General features: G+C 40.9%; 7 protein-coding genes across 7 annotated transcripts; 4 read left to right on the top strand and 3 right to left on the bottom strand.

Moving 5' to 3' along the window:
- The first annotated feature begins 15 nt into the window (after nucleotides 1-15).
- On the top strand, nucleotides 16-4,804 carry LOC6559947 (DNA repair protein RAD50). Its single transcript, XM_001986558.2, has 10 exons — nucleotides 16-182; nucleotides 239-791; nucleotides 849-1,062; nucleotides 1,123-2,301; nucleotides 2,479-2,545; nucleotides 2,601-2,957; nucleotides 3,020-3,189; nucleotides 3,250-3,510; nucleotides 3,564-3,666; nucleotides 3,725-4,804. The coding sequence occupies exons 1-10, from the start codon at nucleotides 114-116 to the stop codon at nucleotides 4,673-4,675; spliced, it is 3,924 nt and encodes a 1,307-aa protein (XP_001986594.1). The 5' UTR covers nucleotides 16-113; the 3' UTR covers nucleotides 4,676-4,804.
- Nucleotides 4,805-5,703: 899 nt separating this feature from the next.
- On the bottom strand, nucleotides 5,704-7,514 carry LOC6559326 (membrane-bound alkaline phosphatase). Its single transcript, XM_001986557.2, has 3 exons — nucleotides 7,077-7,514; nucleotides 6,318-7,008; nucleotides 5,704-6,251 (listed from the first exon to the last, which is right to left on the bottom strand). Exons 1-3 carry the CDS (start codon nucleotides 7,467-7,469, stop codon nucleotides 5,746-5,748), a joined length of 1,590 nt encoding a protein of 529 aa, XP_001986593.1. The 5' UTR covers nucleotides 7,470-7,514; the 3' UTR covers nucleotides 5,704-5,745.
- A 1,398-nt stretch (nucleotides 7,515-8,912) lies between these two features.
- Nucleotides 8,913-12,132, top strand: LOC6559325 (serine-threonine kinase receptor-associated protein). Its single transcript, XM_001986556.3, has 3 exons — nucleotides 8,913-9,510; nucleotides 11,092-11,757; nucleotides 11,812-12,132. Exons 1-3 carry the CDS (start codon nucleotides 9,390-9,392, stop codon nucleotides 12,009-12,011), a joined length of 987 nt encoding a protein of 328 aa, XP_001986592.1. The 5' UTR covers nucleotides 8,913-9,389; the 3' UTR covers nucleotides 12,012-12,132.
- Nucleotides 12,114-12,981, bottom strand: LOC6560729 (eukaryotic translation elongation factor 1 epsilon-1). Its single transcript, XM_001986555.3, has 3 exons — nucleotides 12,876-12,981; nucleotides 12,500-12,805; nucleotides 12,114-12,443 (listed from the first exon to the last, which is right to left on the bottom strand). Exons 1-3 carry the CDS (start codon nucleotides 12,954-12,956, stop codon nucleotides 12,291-12,293), a joined length of 540 nt encoding a protein of 179 aa, XP_001986591.1. The 5' UTR covers nucleotides 12,957-12,981; the 3' UTR covers nucleotides 12,114-12,290.
- Nucleotides 12,982-13,120: 139 nt separating this feature from the next.
- LOC6560924 (putative gustatory receptor 59f) lies at nucleotides 13,121-14,663 on the bottom strand. The gene is made up of 5 exons (XM_032735672.1): nucleotides 14,563-14,663; nucleotides 14,342-14,450; nucleotides 13,538-14,146; nucleotides 13,297-13,449; nucleotides 13,121-13,234 (listed from the first exon to the last, which is right to left on the bottom strand). The coding sequence occupies exons 1-5, from the start codon at nucleotides 14,661-14,663 to the stop codon at nucleotides 13,139-13,141; spliced, it is 1,068 nt and encodes a 355-aa protein (XP_032591563.1). The 3' UTR covers nucleotides 13,121-13,138.
- Nucleotides 14,664-14,811: 148 nt separating this feature from the next.
- On the top strand, nucleotides 14,812-16,422 carry LOC6560923 (putative gustatory receptor 59e). Its single transcript, XM_001986553.2, has 3 exons — nucleotides 14,812-15,732; nucleotides 16,116-16,271; nucleotides 16,342-16,422. The coding sequence occupies exons 1-3, from the start codon at nucleotides 14,812-14,814 to the stop codon at nucleotides 16,420-16,422; spliced, it is 1,158 nt and encodes a 385-aa protein (XP_001986589.2).
- Nucleotides 16,423-16,541: 119 nt separating this feature from the next.
- Nucleotides 16,542-19,122, top strand: LOC6561023 (acid-sensing ion channel 5). The gene is made up of 7 exons (XM_032735670.1): nucleotides 16,542-16,684; nucleotides 17,162-17,650; nucleotides 17,780-17,879; nucleotides 18,138-18,241; nucleotides 18,305-18,383; nucleotides 18,450-18,804; nucleotides 18,865-19,122. The coding sequence occupies exons 1-7, from the start codon at nucleotides 16,542-16,544 to the stop codon at nucleotides 19,101-19,103; spliced, it is 1,509 nt and encodes a 502-aa protein (XP_032591561.1). The 3' UTR covers nucleotides 19,104-19,122.
- The last annotated feature ends 964 nt before the right edge of the window (nucleotides 19,123-20,086 follow it).

The following is a 20,086-nucleotide window of genomic DNA, read 5'->3' as shown; positions in this document are numbered from 1 at the left end:
AGCGACAACTAATCGGCAGCAACCTGTAGCCCATTGTAATCGCATCGGAAGACCGGCAAAACTGCGTATTTTGCTGGCATTGTGAAATTATTTCAAACCAATGTGTGTGCAAAATGTCAACAATTGAGAAACTTTCTATACAGGGCGTTCGCAGCTTTGGCGCCAATGCCGAAGACATGCAGGTAATGCCATAACCCTGAAACTTTACTTGCTATTTACTTATGCTTTTCAAACACAGAGCATTACATTTTCATCGCCAATTACATTGATTCTTGGCCAAAACGGCTGCGGCAAGACAACCATAATCGAGTGCATTAAATATGCGCTCACTAGCCAGTGTCCGCCGGGCAGCGATAGCGGCAAGCGATTCGTACATGATCCAAAAATATTCCGCAAAAGCGAATGCCTCGGCCAGGTGAAGATTCTGATGCGCAACAGACTCGATGCACGTCTCTCAATCTGCCGCAGCATGAAGTTGTCCGTTAGAAACAACAAGACTACATTTAATAAAGTCGATTGTGCCGTCAACTTTCTTGGCAGCGACAGTCAGGAGTCAATGAGCTTTCGGCGAGAGAATACCGATTCGGCCGTTGCTGATTTTATGGGCGTTTCGCAGGCAATTATCAACAATGTACTCTTTTGTCACCAAGAGGACTCAAGCTGGCCACTGGATGAGCCTAAGAAACTGAAGGAGAAATTCGATGCGATCTTTGGCATTACAGAGTACAATAAAGCGCTCGACAGAATCATCGCATTGCGCAAATCAGCGCAGGAGAAGCTCAAAGTGATGGGTATGAATACATTCAAATACTTGGTATATGAACTCTATTTAAAACTGGAATTTTTAGAATCGGACATGAGGGTGTATGAGTACATAAAAAAAGAAATGGATGAGAAAACGTTGGGCCTGCAAAAGGCTCAGCGAAAATTGGAGGATATCAAAATGGAATGCGACAAGTGCGATGCGGATGTAAAACCCATTGATGGCCGACTGGAGGAAATACGCAATATCGAATTCGATATTGGCAAATATCAGGCGCAGAAGGTCGAAATGGACACTAAGTAAATAATATTGAAATCTTATAGTTTAAAGTATATTGTGTATTTAATTTGTACACTCAGGCACAAAAATTGCGTGGAGCAAATAGAGAAGCTGTCCGGGAACATCAAAAGCCATTTTACGGGCTCAATCGCAGAATTGGAAGTGGAAATACGTAGTTTTAATCAGCGTATGTCCGAAATGAAATTTCAAACCACCGATGTGGAGGAACAACTGGAGCGATTAAAGACATCAAATACAGATCAACAAAATAAGCTGGTCAAGCAGGAAAAGGAACGCTGCGTTGCACAGCAGAAGTACAGAAACGAGCAGAACTACAAACTACAGCTGACCGATAGCCTTCAGGTGCTGTGCGTGCAGTTGGAAATATGTGTAAGAGCCAATGCTGTTGATAATCCCCAACAATTATCCAGTCTGCTCGACGAGATTGATTTGATGCTGATCAGCAAGCAGCGTGAGATTACAAAGCAGAGTGAGGAGAACGATCAGGCGGATCAATCGCGTCAGGCAAAGATCGACGATCTGCGTACCGATATAACCAAGTCGGAGCAAAGTGTCAGCTCGCAGCAGAAGCAAAAGAAAGCTAGCGAAGTGGAGAGCCAATCTCTTGAGCTAAAAATTAATGAAATTGAAAAATCATTGGAACAGCTCAAAGTGTTGGAGAAGAAAATTGCGGACACGGATGATGAATATGAGCGCACAACGCGCATATTCAATCAGGAGGAGTGTCGCCAGCTCATAGCTAACAAAAAGGTGTCCATAGCTGAAAAGCGAGCGCGTTTTAATAAGCTAGACGAGCAGCTCACATTCCTCAGCTCCATAGCCAAATTGATGGCTGAGATCGGTCTGAAGGAAAAGGAGCTGGAGAAGAAGAAACAGGAAATCCATCGAGGCCGTAGCAAGCACAGTGATAATTTCGTCAAATTTTTCAAGGAACCCATTACTAGCAACTATCGTCACAGCATGAAGACTGAATACGATAAGCTACGCCGCGACATCCAGGACTTAAACGATAATGCTAACCGGCAGAAGATCGAGGAGCAATCACATGAGATCAATCGCAAGAATCTAATTGGCGACATTGCGCGCATGGAAAAGGAATTGCACGAGCTTGAGGAGCGCATTTACGAGAAGTGCCACGCCGCACGCTACGATGAGTTGCTGCTACGCAGCAAGGAAGCCATATCCAGGTTTCAACTGGAGCACGGAGCTCTCAAATCCGCCGAGAACATGTACAAAAAGTAAGTACTGTATGCGCTAATATATTGGCCATAATGGCCAACGTTGGCATGCCGAAGATTAAATCTGCTGACATCTAAATTTTTAATAAGTTTTGTACAACTTACAACAAAATCTGTTAATACGTGTCCATTATATATGTATATATATTATAATTAGCTTGATTTCATCTCTCGCAGGTATATTCAAAAGATCAATGAGGAGCCCAGCTGCCCATTGTGTCATCACAACATGTCTGGTGATGAGGTAAGCAATGAGTTGAAGTAAATCTATCCTCTTAATTAATCTTCCCCTTCCACAGGCCTTGGACTTGACAACAGATCTGACGGATGAGATACAAAAACTGCCCGATAACATTGCCAAAACAGAGAAGGCCTTAAAAGCAGAGCAGTCGAAATATGAAGAACTACTGCAGATCAAGCCAGCTATTGATAAGGTTCAGGAACTCAAAGAATTGCTGCCCAAGAAGAAGGAAGAATTGCGCATGATTGGGCAACGATTGAGCGAAATAGTTGCTAAATATGAGACGCTAAAGGAGCAGCTCGGTGAGCCAACAGTCAACATGGAGTTGGCCAATTCAATGTTACCAGATATGACACTGCTTGATGAATCGCTTAAGGAGTCTGCACGCGTCAAGAAAGATTTAGATCAGCTAAAGGTGCACAATCTAATAAATATGAAGTTACTCTAAAGCAACTGCCATATATATTTGCATTCTAGCTCAAACTGCCTGCCAGCTATGATGCCAGCGTGAATACGGAGGCTCTGCAAGCGGAAAAAACTGAGGTGTCCAAGGAGATCGTAGCCGACGCCAAGGCGCTGGAGACAGAACAGCAAAACTTTGAGCAGAAAATGGAAGCACTGCATCAATTGCGTGAAAAAAAAAATGGGTAGCTAAAATTATTATTTAGCGATATATAAAAAAAATATCAATATTCTTATACTTTTAGCTTGAAGGACAAGATGATCAAGCTGAAGGAGGGCGAGCAGAGTTTGCCGCAATTCAAGGAAAGGCAAGATGAGCTTTCCAACTTGCTCATCGCATTAACAGCAGAGATAAGCGAACTCGAATCAAAGATTCGACCCCTCAAACAAAGATTGAGCTCAGCTTTATCCGAAAAGGCGCGTCTTAAGGAGAGCGAACGTGTTAAATTGTCGGAAATGCAGAAGAAATACCAGGAATACAAGAGCACTGATCAGGATATACAGAGGTGGGTACTTTAAAGCTATATACAGAGTCAGATAGCTTAGATTTTGTTTACAGATTAAAGAAAGAGATGCAAGAATTTGCCAAATTGGATCTAGCCAATGCCATCAAAAAACTTGATGCGGCCATAAATGGAACCAATGAAGAACTTAATAAATTGGTAACTAGACACTTTTAAAACTACTCGAAAGTATTATAATTCTATTTTATATTTTTAGAAAGGAAAAATTATTGAAACTAGTGAGAAACTGGAATCTGTTAAAACAGAATGCCTCAATCAGGAGACACTGGAGCGCGATCTTAAAGATAATCGTGAGCTGAAGCAGCTGCAGCAGAAGCAAAGCAAACTCAGTGAAATCTGTCAAACTCTGTCCGAGCAACTGGGCAATTTGGACTTTCGCAACGTGACGAAAGAAAAACAAGAGCTGTCGAAAAAGCAAAAGGAGGCTTATGTCCGACGCGCTCAACTATTTGGCCAGTTGGGCGAGATTCAAATCCAGGTGGAAAATCTACAGCGTGATATCGACCAGCCCAAATACAAGCAATCCATGAACAATTATAGGCGTGCCCAATTCGAAGTGGCTGTCAAACGTCGCGGCATCGATGATCTGGGCCAACATCGTGTGGCGCTCGAATGGGCGCTGATTCAGTTTCATGCCGAGAAAATGAGCAACATAAACAGCCTGATACGCGAATACTGGCGAATGATTTACAAGGGCAACGATATCGATTACATACAAATCAAGACTAATGATGAAGATGATGATAAGAAAGCGTCTGCAGATCGACGTAAGAGCTACAACTATCGCGTGGTGCAGTCTAAGAACAATTCAGAGATTGAAATGCGTGGACGCTGCAGTGCCGGTCAACGTGTCCTCGGTTCGCTTATCATTCGCATGGCCCTCGCGGAGACATTCAGCAGCAACTGTGGCGTCCTTGCCCTGGACGAGCCGACTACCAATCTGGATCGGGACAATATTATTTCGCTATGCGATGCGCTCAATAGCATCGTCGAGAATCGTCAATTTCAATCGAATTTCATGCTGATTATAATCACCCACGATGAGAATTTCATATCGTCCTTGGGTAGAATCAATAGTTATCATCGTGTATATCGCAACCCCGAAGGCAAATCTGTTATTCAAAAGGTGCGCGTCGATGATAAATAGTTATTACATCGCTTACATATATATTCATATTCGTTTTTATTGAGAATATTCCGCAGGACGATTTACTGTTGCTTGCATCAACAAAATAAATATTCTATTTAATTAAAATGATTTTATTTTCTTTATCAATGTTTGCTTTCAGTCTTATATAACTTTACTTAGCTTATTTTGAAAAGTCACATTGAATACTTATAGAGTTCAAATTAACTATTATCATACTTGACATGATACACTTAATTTTAGCTGTCGCGTTTGGGAAATGTAAAACTGACAAACCAGCCTCAAACATGTCCAAAAAGCTGCTTTGAACCGTCGAATGAGAAATTTACCAACGTCAAGGTCACTAAGGAATTTGGTTTATATGAAAATATTGAATTGATTAGATAATTATAAATTGTCACGAGAAAGAAAGTGACACAGTTCCAGTTTTCTCTAAAGTTATTTGAAATTTGTACTTTATTAAAACGAACTAAACACAAATACTGAATTCTATTTATAGTAATACAATTCCCTGCTTAGGTTAATCATATCTAAGCAAATGTTATCTATTCCAATTTAGGCAGGTAAAATGACTAAGGCCTTTTAATAGTTCTATATTTAAAATAATGCTGACTATTTGTGTAATCTTTTAGGAGCATTTCTCGACACGTGCGCATTCATACAACTCATTCAACTCTTTTCATTGGATTTGCATGCTTCAATTAATTTTTATCTTTTCGTATATGATTGTAATTACTTTGTGTTATTATTAGTTAAATGGTTATATTGCTGTCTGTTGTCTGAAACTTATTTTTATTCACTGCTCAGCAAGAATTTGGGAGCTGTCTGCTTTTTTTGTTTGTACCTAGATATAGCTTGGAGATTTTACAATTCATTATTTCAGTCAAGTTTCCATAATTTTAATATTCATATTTAATTTTCTTATTTTAATTGGGCACAGACCTAAATAATTTATAAATTTAATTTAATTAATGGAAGTTCTAGTTTTCGGTCAATCACTGTACAAGGAAATAATAAAAAATTAGAAATGGTTTTGCTGACTTTATTAATATTATTTTTGTAATGCAACTCTATTTGGCATCACAGAGCTTGGGTCCGTTGCCAATGCAGGCGGCATAGGCCATCAGATGGGGAATCGTAGACTGCTGCATCATGCCAGTGAAGAGATGACTCTGTGGCCCCGACGCGAATATGCCAACATCTTCGCCCGAATGTACTCCAATATCCTTGGTAATGTAGCTGGGGAATACGAAGTCATTGGCGCCGATCTTGTTGGTTAGATCGATGCGCTGCCCCTTCTTGTCCAGATAGTTTTTGGGGCCAGCGGCATAGTTGAGCACAGTGTACTTCACACCATTGACATCTCTGTCATGGTTATTGAGGCCCAAGATTGGAGTGCCACGACCCGGATAGCCGGCAATGGATAAGGTATGCCCGTGATCCGATGTGACTACAATCAGCGTATCCTCGATGTTTGTTAAATCCCTTGCTAGCTTAATGGCCTTTTCAAACTCCAGCGTCTCGTCCAGAGCATAACCTGCCTGGTTGTAGTGATTGCCATGGTCGATGCGTCCACCTGGAATCGTAAATGAATAATTAAAGCTTGACTAGACTCCGTAGACATCAGTTCAAGTCTATTAACCTTCAATGAAAGCAAAGTAACCGTTTTTATTTTGGCTCAGCTTCTTGATGGTCACCTCCGTCATCTCGGATAGCGTCGGTTGATAGCTGGCATCCGCTTCCATGTTAAAGTCCATCAGATCGGACTGGAACAGTCCAATAATGCTTTTCACGGATGACACATTAACGCTGAGCAGATGATTCCGATTGCTAACCAAAACGCCGCCAGGGTGCTGTGCCTGCCAGCGCGAGAGCAGATTGATGCCATCTGAGCGTTCGCCTTGATTGCCATGCACATCCTGAATGGTTTTGGGCAGGAACTTGCCCATGCCGCCACCGAGCATAACGTCAAAGTTCTTGCCAGGAATTTGGGTGATAAGCTGTGTGGCCATATCAATACATGTTTTGGGGTCGACGTCATAGTCTTTCACATCCGTATCACATTCCCACATGCGATTCGCAGTCTTGGCATAGGCACCCGATGGACTCGCATGCGTCAGCGTTGTTGTTGTTACAATGCCCGTCGCCTTGCCAGCATTTTGCGCCCATTCGGCAATGGAGGTCAACCGATTAGCTGGATCCTGACTTTCTGTGCAATTGTTGAAGCTGACCGCAGCCGTGACGCCAATATTGATGATGTTCGTTTTCACGCCGCACAGATATGCGGTCGCCGTGCAAGCAGAGTCCGGCACTTGTGCATTACTGCAGTAGGTCTAATTGGAAATGGATGCTTTGTGATTGCATGTACACTCTTCCATTGCATTCCCATTTTTTCACTCACCCGACTGAGCCCGGTGTGGGGGAAAGTCTCAAAGCTCAGCGAGGCCTCCTCGCCAGTATGCCCCTGACGCTGACCCTTTAGGATTCTGGCTCCCGTCACGGTTGACAGCGACATGCCATCACCGAGAAAGAGTATCAAATTCTTGGCCTTCTTCGTATTCGGCTGCGTTAACTTTAATCTTGCGGCCAGCTCTTTATTCGCCAGATCGTACCAAAACTTGCGATCCATTTCTTCCGGTGGCGTATACTTTCCGATGGCCACATCTGTGGAGAAGGCAGGCTGCACTAGTGATGCGCCTGTCAGTTCGCGGACATCGTGCACTCCGTCTGATGCCGTAGCCAATGCTACTACGGCCAGGACAACGATTAGGATTAGCTGTTTTCCACACAGCATCTTACAAGTTAAGGTGATACGAGTTCTAGATATTAGTGACAACTGATGTATTCATCAGCAATTTCATAAGGGTTTATATACATTCTGGATACGTAATACGTTTATCGGTTAAGGGTTGTGCTTATTTTATTTCGTTTTTTATATACACAGAAGCCAGTAATAATGGCTAAGCATGTTATCATGATGTTATGCACACGTGTGCCATAGGCAGAAAGAAGCATATCCGACCCCAGAAAGTTCCTATATAAATTCTTGCACAACTTAAAAACATGGGTCCAAATATTCAAGTCTGAATGGTCGCTTAGATCTCATTTTATATTATATATAATTATAATTTTAATATTTTTAGGATTTATAAACTACAAAGGCACAAATATAGAAAACTATTAGTATACTTTAGCGTGCAGGGTGTCTCCTAGTGCGGCACTTTCGTCTAGAGCACTTATTATGATCTTTGTAAATCAAAAAGTGCTGTCATGATTATCAAAGTGTATATATTTACCACGGGGATTCAATTTTTATAAACTCATTACACTTTATGTTGCTAAAAAGTACATAATAAAGTCTAAGCTATCTAAGCAGCAAGACTTAAAATACCATTTTTTTTTCGCAATTTTTGCCATAGGCTATACTAGGTACACATATTAACAATAAATACCCGTGCTGATGATATAATAAATTGATTACATCCAAAATATTATGATTTTTGACAGAGAGATTTTCGACCATATAAAGTATATATTCGTGATCCGAATCACTATGAATATTATGCGAAATAGTCTGTCAGTTGTAAAGCAGTCTTGAAGAAAATTTGGTGATGTTCTTGTAATTGTTCTATATAAAAATATATATGCGCCATACTTTTGGAATAAAATGATATTGTTTTCGCTACAGTACGCAATAAGTAATTTTAATAATCATCTATTTGGCCAGTCATCTTTCAAAGAGTGCTGAAATCACCTGAGAAAACAAGTCAGTTCTGCACGTTTTAATGCAATAAAGTTAACACTTTCTACATAGAGAACGCGTGAAAAATTTAGAGAATAGCTTAAGCAAGAGTGCAAACTCGTGATTTAAATATAATAAAAAGATAGTATAAAGGTGGTCATTCAGTAATTGTCATTGTTTTTGTGTTATAATGAGAATTTGTTCTATAACGCAGATCTCCTTCGTTGCCCTTGCAGAGTAGGAATTTTTCCCCAGTTTGATGTTGACCTTACAAGACCTCAAAAAAGGGAAATTACTTGCGTTGGTCCCGACTTTTGACATAATTCTTTTCATAATGAATGAGGAGGGGCAAACAAAATAAGTTTTACACTATATAATACCGTAAGGTCAAAAAGCAATCAATACGCGCTTTTGTACAAAGTTTAAATCGATAGTAGCTGGAAACTATCGATGATCGCAACCCATCAGCTGGTCAATCATCGATAGTCGTAGTGTATGCTCGATTCTTTTCGCAAAAATCATTCGGCAGCCAAATCGTCCAACAACAACAACAGCGTGTCGCGTAATTATTTTATTCCACCTCTTGATAATCCAAAACAATTGAAAACAGCGCTTAGGCTTGTAAATAATTTGTTTCCCTTTGTTTCTAAAAGAGTGCCGCTACCTACTCTGACGAACCACACGGACTGACAACAATAATAACACCAACTCGCAGTGCAGCCGCCAAGGACACGAATTGAATGAAAATAGTGCAGCTAGGAGCATGAAACAGCATTAAAAACAATAAGCAAACAACACCAAGTACAAAGTTTATAAATAATAGATCAATTATTAGATATCTGTTATACCTAACTAAACTCCACATAATACACTTCAAGTGTATTTTAAACGAGAAAGTATTATTAAAATCGAGTGCAGCAAGCGAAGGAAGGGGCGATCTGAGCCAGATTTACAGCCAAATTAGCTTCCAGAATGGCAGGCAACAATATGCGACAGATTCCATTGACCTGCAGTGGACACACCAGACCCGTGGTGCATTTGGATTTCAGTGATATATGCGACAGTGGCTATTTTCTCATATCGGCCTGCAAAGGTAAGAAACATCTGAATATCGCATGCGATAACAAAGTGCTCAACGCGAAAGTGCCCGACTTGGCCACACCCTGTAATGAAGAAAAATGTTAGCATCAATTGGCAGTAACTTACGTGAATCAATATTAAATAACTGTTGTGCTTCTTCCCTATTAAATATTGTTGCTGAATTAACTTCTGTGCATAGTTCCCCAAAAGTTCTAGGGTACAAAGATGCCACTCACTGACTGACTACTGACGTCCACTTGTCGTGGTGGCAGGGTACAAAAACGCGTCCTTGTGTTATTTATATATTTATATGCACAGTGTGTATTACACACGATTGGTGCATTTGTATGTGTTGGCAAAAAGACGCAGCATCATACAGATACAGATATATCGTATCGTGTTAGCTTGAGCTATGTGTGACTAGCCTGGTTGCAACCTTGACCCAAATGCAAGCAAAATTATTAAAATAAAACCAGTTTATCAAAACCCTTTGCCAAAGCACTCGCATGCGATAAACGCTTACACGCACACACACACACTACAGATACATATATATATATTTTACATACGTTCTTTACCTTGATTATAGTGTAGTGTATGCATACATGTGTGTGTGTGTGTGCATACACAATTGTGCTGTAGTTGTGCTTTCGAAAAAGTTACACACACACACATCATTCACTGTATTTGCGGGAAGCAAATTTCCATTGCAAGTTCAAGTTAATTTTTTATCGCCATTTAATGCAATGCTTCCCCCTTGTTTAGCAACTTTTCAAAAAACTTTGTTGTTGTCGTCGTCGTTGCTCGCAGGAAGCACCTTGAAACTTCTATATTTATATATGTATATGGACTGCAGCTCGGACACGTCAAGAAAACAAAAATAATTAAGAACTTTTAACTTTTGTCTGCCGAAGATTGAATACACTTGCGCTAATTGTTAAAATATATTTCACAACCTAAAAATGAATAATGCTAAAAAATCAAGAATAAACCAATTGCCAGATATGCCATATGACGTGGAGATAACTTTCAGTTAAATATATGATATATAATGGAAATTGATGAGCGATCCGTTCTACCTGAGCTATATGATACAGTGGTCAATATGATATTTTCTTAACATTAAAACGTTAACCAATTTGATACATAGTCATAATATCCATTGTCAGGGTATGTACAATGATAACCGTTCAACTGGCAATTTAAAAACTAAAAGCTCTGATTGAGTGCTTTGATTCTGTGTCCCTGCACACTCACAAACTGCCTCAAGCATTCACCTCTCTCTCTCGCTCTCTCTATTTATTGATTTGTCTCGATCTCTATCTCTCTCTCTCTCTCTCTTTCTCTCTGGCTGTCGATCACATTGCAATGGAAGTGACGTGAACTTGGTGCATGGCTGCCCATTTGCGAGCACGAATCGCGTCAGGTCGTTGGCATTGAGTGTAGTCATTGAGTCAAGGTAGCTTCCGTCGCTCACACAACTTAGTCACAAAACACTCATACACATACAACATATGTTGATGTATTGATGTATCTCAGTGCAGTTTTTGGCGAGTGCATTTAAGAATTGAATATTGTATTGTGCTCTTTGCAGATGGCAGCCCAATGCTGCGTCATGGCGATACTGGGGACTGGGTGGGCACCTTTGAGGGTCACAAGGGCGCCGTCTGGGGCGTTGCACTCAATCGGAATGCAACGCTGGCCGCATCGGGTGCCGCCGATTTCACTGGCAAGGTGTGGAACGCGGTGAGCGGCGCCGAGATTCACAGTTTTCAGCACAAGCATATCGTGAAAAGCGTCGCATTTGACAACAGCTCCGAAAACATTGTCACCGGCAGCAATGAGAAACTGGTGCGAGTCTTCAATCTGGAGCAGCCCGATGCGGAGCCGGAACTATATAGTGGTCATGCTGGTGCTATTAAGCGTGCGCTGTTCTGTCGCGATGACAAGTGCATCATCTCGGCGGCAGATGATAAGACGGTGCGCCTTTGGGATCGCATGACCGGCATCGAAGTGCAGCGACTGCAATTCCAAAATAATCCCAACAGTCTGGAGATCTCGCGCGATAACCATGTGCTAACCATCACACATGGCTCGACCATTAGTTTCTGGGAGGTGGACACACTCAAAAAGCTGAAGGAGGTAAAGGTGCCAACGAATGTGGCGTCGGCCAGTTTGCATCCCGATAAGCATGTGTTCGTCTGTGGCGGCGAGGACTTTAAAATGTATAAATTCGACTATATAACAGGCAATGAAATTGGTAAGCATATTCAAATCATTTAAATCTCTTTTGTTTAACATGTTTGTTTTTTAGAATCTTTCAAGGGTCACTTTGGTCCAGTGCATTCAGTGAAATTCAGTCCCGACGGTGAACTGTATGCAAGTGGCTCCGAAGATGGCACCCTGCGTCTGTGGCAGACAACTGTGGGCAAGACGTACGGCTTGTGGAAATGCACCGAGCCGAATGAGCTGAACAACTCCTTGAATTCGCCACGCGAGGTGCCGGCAAACTGATGTTGGAGAAGCACAACTCGCTGCTACACAGCGCAAATACCACCATCATATAGAAAACGATCGACATAAGAATCAGAAAAGCATACAATTTTTACATACATATACAAATCGAATCACATAATTTGTAATTGCATATATATTATTTTTTCCAAAACTGACTACAAATAACGATAATTAAGATTCCAGCGCTTGACTCATTGGCATTACATTATCCTGCACAAAAATCTTCATTAAATTGTGCGGGATTCAATAGAAATAAATATGGAATCGATTTGCAAACTAAATGTGTGTGCCTGTGGCCCAGTTGTGAAGATAAATGGTCGTAAAGTTCAGCATTGGCTCCCCCTGATGGATTTCGGGTCGTTGCTGTAAGTGATCAAACCATCTAGACAAATTCAGATAGTTCTCCTTGTCCACAGGCGATAAAGATTTCTGCAAAGTTATAATTGACTAATACATGAGTTTCCAATTTAGAGAAAAGTACGTACCACAAGTTCACTGATGGCATAATACACAGCCAAATCGGCGAGCGTTATAAAGTGTCCAACCAGATAGGATTTGCTGAGAAACATCTTGTTAAAGTCGGCCAACAGCTGCTTGGACACATATTTGTCTTTCGACCCAGGCGCTACATATAACACCGCGAATTCGATCCATTGATAAACCTGTGCCTGCACCTCCCTGGACACAATGCTATTCTGTGCCGTCTCCGACTTGGACTCGCGTGCCAAACTTTCGAGAATTGTGGCAAAGCCTGCAACAGTTTTGTTTGCGGCGCCAGTGCGCGTTACGACCTTGACAATAGTAAATACATTAATGTCGCACGCGTGTATTTGGCGTATGTAAAGCACGTGCGTGTTTTACCTGCTCATCGTTGAGCTCAATCTTGCCGGGATCAATACCCAGACAGTTGGCGATTTTCTGCACCGTTACAACGTCACACATTTTAAAGGATAAGTTATGCTTTATTTAATATGAGCGCAAATATAACGCAATCGTGCAAATTTTTCAGAGATGTGAAGCGCAGTTATTGGCCAGGGCTACAGTGATGTCGATAGCAGATTACGTGCGATAACAGTACAATTATATTAAATTGTATAGCTATCGATATACTTAGCGCGCGTATTTTAAATAGCTGTACCGTTGGCTGCACTGTGTAGTGCCTTGAACGTTATGTCATATTGCAGTAGAAATATAAACAAGCTGGCGGTGGTCATCAGCAGCTAAAATATATACTTAATATACTTATATTGCATGCTATATGTAAATAGTGACTACAACTTACCGCTGGTATTAGCTTATAATCCATCTCGAAAAGGCCACATGCAACATGCGCCCGCACATTTGTTTGCAGCTGCAGTATGAAATGGTGGATAGTTTCCAGCAATTCGTCGCTATCTGTGCGCACCTTCATCAGCAACGCTAGGCAGCTTGTGTGCTAAGTTGTAAGTTGTGTATAAAAAATCATATTATGTAAAAGTATATTGCGCAATAATATTATGTATAAGGACATTGCACCAGCTTACCTCCTGCTGCACGTTGTGGTTGAAGTACAGAATATAGAACATCTTGCCAATCTGCAGTAATAGCCATAAGCTCGTATACGAGAACCATATTCCAGTCGCCCCATCAGGGTTTTCAATGGTCTTGTAGATTAGAAAAAGGTTTGTGTTGAAATTGATCAAAGAGCTTACGTAGATCAATAACACAGAAACCTCAAAAGTTTGATTAACCACTTTGGTAAAGTGTAGGAGACGTATGTGTTGCCAACGCAATTGCTGAATTGCAGCACGTCTAATCAAAGGACCTCTCTTAACCTCCACTTCTAAGGATTCAACCAAGCAATGCAGACGTAGATAAATACCTTGCAAAAGAGTATAGTAGAGCACAAAGGATATGCCACTCAAGATGTTGGGCAGCACATAACTGCTTGTATTTGTCAGAAACCTCAAAAAACTACCATTACTCGACAAGAAAGTGATGGGCACGCTGCAGCCAGTAAAGATCAGCACAAACATAAGTTGATAGCATACAAATCGTCTAATGTGCCAGCGTTCCACAATATACCCACTGGCCAAATCAAACTGTCCAATTGTGTCGAATACCTCTTCAATCTTGTGCTTCCAGCTCAAGCTCTGTATCATAATGCAAGGCCAGTGTATTTGATATGCTAGAGACTCAAAGATATAAAAGTTACGCTCAATATTATTTAAAACTTCTGCCGTATATGAATGTTCCAAGTAAGTAGCGAAGAGCAGGCAAACGTATAACGCTAACAACCAGCAATGCTGTACCACTTCATAAAATCTACCAGAAAACCGTGGGAATACCCCAAATGGAGCACTGCCTGCTAGCACACATGTGACAAGAAGAATGTGCAACTCCTGACGCAGTTGCTCCGCATTTGATTTGTGTAGCTGTTGTGTTAGATCCCAATTACTGGAAGAGATTTGCATAATAAGAATTAGTTACAATTTAGAATCAAATAATTGTGAAACAAGCCTTCTGCATTATTAGTAATTGGTATTTTACACTTTATTTGTTGACGAACCTCTTCCGATGCCACTGAAGTGCTACTGCGTTTTCTGGCTGCCACCAGGCAGCCACCTGACGATTCTTGCGTGACACCTCCTTCAACTTCAGCTTCAACATGTCGTTTGGGCGTCAAGTGTGCATCCAGCCTTTCAATTAGCCCCAATTAAGCGTATCCTGACAGCTGCCAATAGCATATCATTAATCATCATCCTTGAATAATTTCCCCAAGTGATTTACAGTCGTTAGTTTTCGTTACAGTCTTCAGATGGGCAGTTCGAGTGTTAAAGTTCGCGGCACAAGCTGGCTACGCCTCTTGATGACTTTGTGCCGCTGGATGGGCGTGTCGCCGCCCACAGAGAGATTTCGTTATGTGCACTTGGTGTGGTCTCTGATGCTATTGGCGTGCGTGTGGACCGCTACAATTAACAGAATGATCACCATGAAGTTCCACGAGAAAGTCTTAACCATACAGAAGTTGTTCTACTTTGCCGAGTATCCAGCAAACATGTTCATGACGGCCACCTTTTCGCTTAGAGTCTATCGCAGCGCCAATTTCTACAGACGGCTCTGGTTTCAGCTGCAGCGCCAGCAGGTGCATCTCTTTGAGAATGCTGGCGAGACTGAAGAACTCTATACCCGTTTTGGGAGTCATGTGCTGCTTTGGCTGTTGGTCGTACTCATCTTTAATGGGATATGCGCTATTGTGGACAGTGCCTGGCTGCATTTCTATTGGCCTTTAGCTGTCCCAAGCTTCGGTGCCCACGTTCTGCCCAGCATTATGATCAGCTTGTGCCTGCTGCAATATGTGATGATGCAGCAATTTCTCTCTCTACTTTACATGCAGCTTAACAAACGCGTGGCGCAGCTGCAGTTGCCTCCAAATGGCCTCCGTATCCGGACTATATCATGCTCGGAAGTTGAGTTCAAATTGGAGCAGTTGCGTTTGGTTTATGTAGCTTTGGAGGAGGTGCAAACAATGTTGTTGTATAGATTCGGGATGGTACTGCTGCTGAATTTTGCCAACTCATTGCTGAGCTTCTCCTACGAGATGTTCAATATGTTTCGCCTTCTGGAACTGGCCAAATGGAAGGACTGGGTGCTCTACAGCTACCGTTCGCTTTGGCTGCTCCTCCACGGCTCACGCGTTTGGTTTGTCCTCAAAGTCAATGAGCGCATAGCGGAGCAGGTGAGGCATCAAAGGCAGGGATAACTCGTTGTTATCCGTCCCTACACGCATAGTTTGAGTATACAATTTTTCATGAATTTCGAGCTAGAATCACGCTTTCAACTTTAAATGCAATATTTATCCAGAGATCAAACCATGATCAAAAAGTCCTGGTCCTTAAATAGCGGGTCATTTTGACCAAATTATGGCTATAACAAGTTTTTATGGTATATATACAGTAATACTGATGACATAATAAACTTTATTACATTTAGAGCCCTAATCCATCAATAACATTGATAAAACCATACATCTCCCACACTGTTATACTGCTCCCAGAAATCGGGAAGCCAGTATCTAGAGTTACCAAATGTGGTAGCAAGATTCTAATAATATATTTACAGAAACACCAGCTGTGCCTGTTTCTCAATAAGCTGGACGCAAGTGATGCGCACCTGGAACGCGTCGTGAATCATTTTCTGGTGCAGCTCCAGGCCAATATGTCGCAACCTTTGGCTGTCTGTGGCGTTGTCGATTTGGACACCCTTGCGGTGGGAGGGGTAAGTGCAACCCCTACGTGTACAAAATACAATCACATTATCATTGAAGGCTTCCTTTGTTCTGTGGCAGTTTATCAACGCTCTGATGGCCATTGTTATATTCCTTATACAAATGGATCTGGGCAATAAATCGTTAATGGGATTTGTCTAAATGTATATTCCAATAAAAAAAAGGTTTACTTGTTTTGACTTTCATTTTGAAATACGATGGGTTCGCGTTTGGCTGTGCGGAGCTGTCTCAAACGCTCCGCTATTTGGACTAAGCATACAATGTATATCATCTTATGTTTCCTACTGAGGATACTCAGTGCTGTTGGCGCTCGATTGAGGGATATTACGGAACAGATGGGTGCCGAGACCAGTTTGCTGGCCATGCGCCTAATGATGAATCGGGGACTGCACATTGCCGAGCGGTAAGTTTAAGTTTAAGAGTAACCATTATATTTGAATAGCGGTAACCATAACCCATAATAATATGGGTTTTTGCACAGCATGTGCATAAATTGATAGATTTTAAAACTGAGCGACTTGCTTGTATAAAAAACAGACAGATATACGAAAATGGCTATAATGAATATTAATAGTATTTCTACTTCATACAATATATAATTTAAATTTATTCATAGTTCCTTCCTTTAAAATTCTCTTCGATTCCTTTGAGATTTTTACTCTTTAATATATCATTTAAAAGTTTTTTTTCTCTTGTATTTATGTTCTGTTGGGGACTATTTGAACCAAGTGTCGTAACAGAAATAAATATTTTTATTATTTTGACTGCATTTGTATCTGTATGTATACTCAATGGGCACGATTAAGAAGTATCTTTCTTAGCGTTCCACATCTAGCGATATATAAATCTTTACTCGCAACCCTTTGGAAATTTGTTAAAGATTGCTCTGGATGATTGTGCTGCTGGGCAGCATTTGTACGGTCTATATGCTCAGCCAGATGCAGATAGCACGATATTTTACCTCGCCCACGGTCATTTCGGTGGATCGTGACTATCGTGGTTGGAACGGTTCTCTGCCGGCGGTGACACTATGCTACTATGACCATATCGATTCGTTTAAGGCCAATGAGGTGATACAGGAGGAATGGAACGTGTCCATAATCGATGAGGATTACTTTTACATCATGGACTTTCTCTATGCCGTGGTAAATGCCACTGTCAGCAACTACGCTGAGATAACCAAGTTCTCCAGCGACGAGCGGTTCGATGATATAAATCTGTATGATGTAATACTAGCCATAAATCGGCCATTCGATCAAGTGATTAGCAGCTTTGATGCCAACTTCAAAGTGCATGTCCAGATGGTCATGACGGAGCGCGGATCCTGCTATGCCATCAACTCGCCCATGTCGGCAGTGTTGGGCAAAGAGTGAGTAGATTATTAGTGAATTCATGCACTTATGTATATATCAAATAGAGAGTTTTGAATGTCGAAATCTGGCTAAGGTGCTAAATCATAAAACAGACAAAAAATACGTTTTTTTTTTGTGTGTTTCAGAGTTTCAGTGCAGTTTGAGGACTTGCCTCCACCGCTATCCTGTCAGTTTGGCAAGCAGCAGTGCTATATACGCATGGATCTCTATGAGAGCACGGGCGTGGTAAGCCTCCTATATTATATTTATGTGAAACATTTCATTGTTAAATATATTTGCTATCAATCACAAAAATGAAGCAAATATATAATGTTCCTTAAGAGAAATGTTTCCATTCTTACATCAGCTTTTTCCTTGAATTAGGCAAGGCAAATTCCTTCCCCATCTAAAGTTAAAATACTCTAACCAATATTTTATAAAAATTCCCAGATATTTTTCAATTTGTAATCACATGTAAATATGTATATCTGATTCCTTATGCAGCTGGATGTGCACTCGCCGTATGAGGTTTCGGCAACAGAAGCAAATATAGTTGCGCTGCACAAGTCGGATGAGATAACTGCCTCATTCAAGGTGCTCGAGACGGTGTAAGTAGCAGCACACAAAAACAGAATGGTGACTCTCATTTGGATACTCCACTCTTTTTGCAGAGCATCTAAGAACCTGCGGGAATTAAGCGTAGAACAGCGCATGTGTGTTTTCAATGATGAGGAAACATCCAATCTCAAGGCATGCCCCCGCAAAATACATATTTATAATTTATAATTAGTGACCTTAAGTTCATTCAACCTTCAGATATACAGCAAATCACTGTGTCTGGCTCGGTGTCGAGCAGTTATGTCTTTGGAAATGTGCAATTGTGTGCCCTTCTTCTATCCGTTTGTGCCTGGGCCCAGCTGTAATCCGGCTGGCTTCGAATGCCTGCTAGATTTTAAATGGCCCATTTGGGCGTTACACATTTGCAAGTGCCCCTCAACCTGCACCGAAATCGAGTACACCATGCAGACAGTGAAGAAGAGCTCCTGGGGCATGAAGAGCAACGAAGAGGCGACGAGCATTGAAACGGCCACATCTAGTTTCCGTTGGGATCTGATACCGCCCAAGGTGCGTTTCCGGCGAGATGTGGTCTTTAGCTTTGAGGATCTGATTGGTAAGCACTGTTTGTACTTAGAGAAATGTTTCACACACCTGATTGCAACCATCCTTGCAGTATCCTTTGGCGGTGCACTGGCCTTGTTTATTGGCGTTAGTGTCATGGGTCTCGTGCAAATGGGCTACATTATTCTCATCAACGTTTTACAGGACATATTTAAGCTGCTGTGGTTCATTAAAACTTGTTTAGTAAAAAACTGCCGCCGCAACAAAAAATCCAAAAGTCTCACTCACATCCAGATTAACGTTTCACGAGCTGAAACAGCGGAGCTTCCGCTATTTGAATATGTTAACTAATAATAATATAAATCGAAAAAATTCAATAGCACTTTATTAAAAAAACATAGTCTCAAAATTTAAATATAATTATATTCGATTTCCTTCACAACTTTTGAGTTTATTAACTAATAAATTTCCATATCAACGAACTAAATCATATAAATTCGAGTTTGTTTCAAGCAAAATCTTAATTTTTTGAATAAAATGGAAATATCGATTAAACAAATCAACTTGAATTCGCTTTTTGTTCGAGCACCCATCTTCGCAAACTCTTAAATCAATACGAGTGGTTTACAGTGTTTAAGTAGGTGTTAGTGAATATTTCTAATTAACATCGATTTCAATATATTCAATATATTACAAGGATTTACAGTTTGATTATTGTTCAATTTGCATTTTTAGAAAGTTTTTCCTATAAAAGTGGTAAATATCATTTTGATTGAAATTATTTGTACAGACTAGTGGCAGATAATATGCGAATTTGGCAGCTGTATCCGCCATTTCGTTGCCCTTTATTTTAGTATGTCCCGGGACCCACATTAATTTTAATTTATTGTTGTGTTTGGCGAGAATGGTTCGAATTCTTCTGGGATAATAATTCCAATTTTGTCGATTTGAGATGGCGATAAGAGCGTGAAGGCAGTCTGAACAAATTGTGTGCTTCGCATTGGAGCTGCAAACTAATAAGAGGGCCTCGTGAATGGCGATCATTTCGGCCGATTGTACCGATGAGTATTCTGGAAGAAGACCATATCTCAGAACTGAATTTTCCGTTGTTATTGCGAATGTTGTGTAACTGATGGTTTTCGATGCATCCGTATAAATAAATCTATGATCTGAATTAATTTCTTTGATGTTTTGGAAAGCTTGTCGGTATACGCTGGGTTTTGTGTTGTTTTTAGTGTGTTTATTTAATGAAAGATCTATTTGATGTAAAATGGACATAATGTATAGCCTTACCTATTTTCAATGGTATATTTAAAATATTTAGAACGTTAATT

This window comes from Drosophila grimshawi, unplaced genomic scaffold (genome assembly GCF_018153295.1).
Source record: "Drosophila grimshawi isolate 15287-2541.00 unplaced genomic scaffold, ASM1815329v1 contig_1367, whole genome shotgun sequence".
NCBI classification, from domain to species: domain Eukaryota; kingdom Metazoa; phylum Arthropoda; class Insecta; order Diptera; family Drosophilidae; genus Drosophila; species Drosophila grimshawi.
Note: the sequence above shows the minus strand (reverse complement) of the source record. Positions and strands in the feature narration are given on the sequence as shown.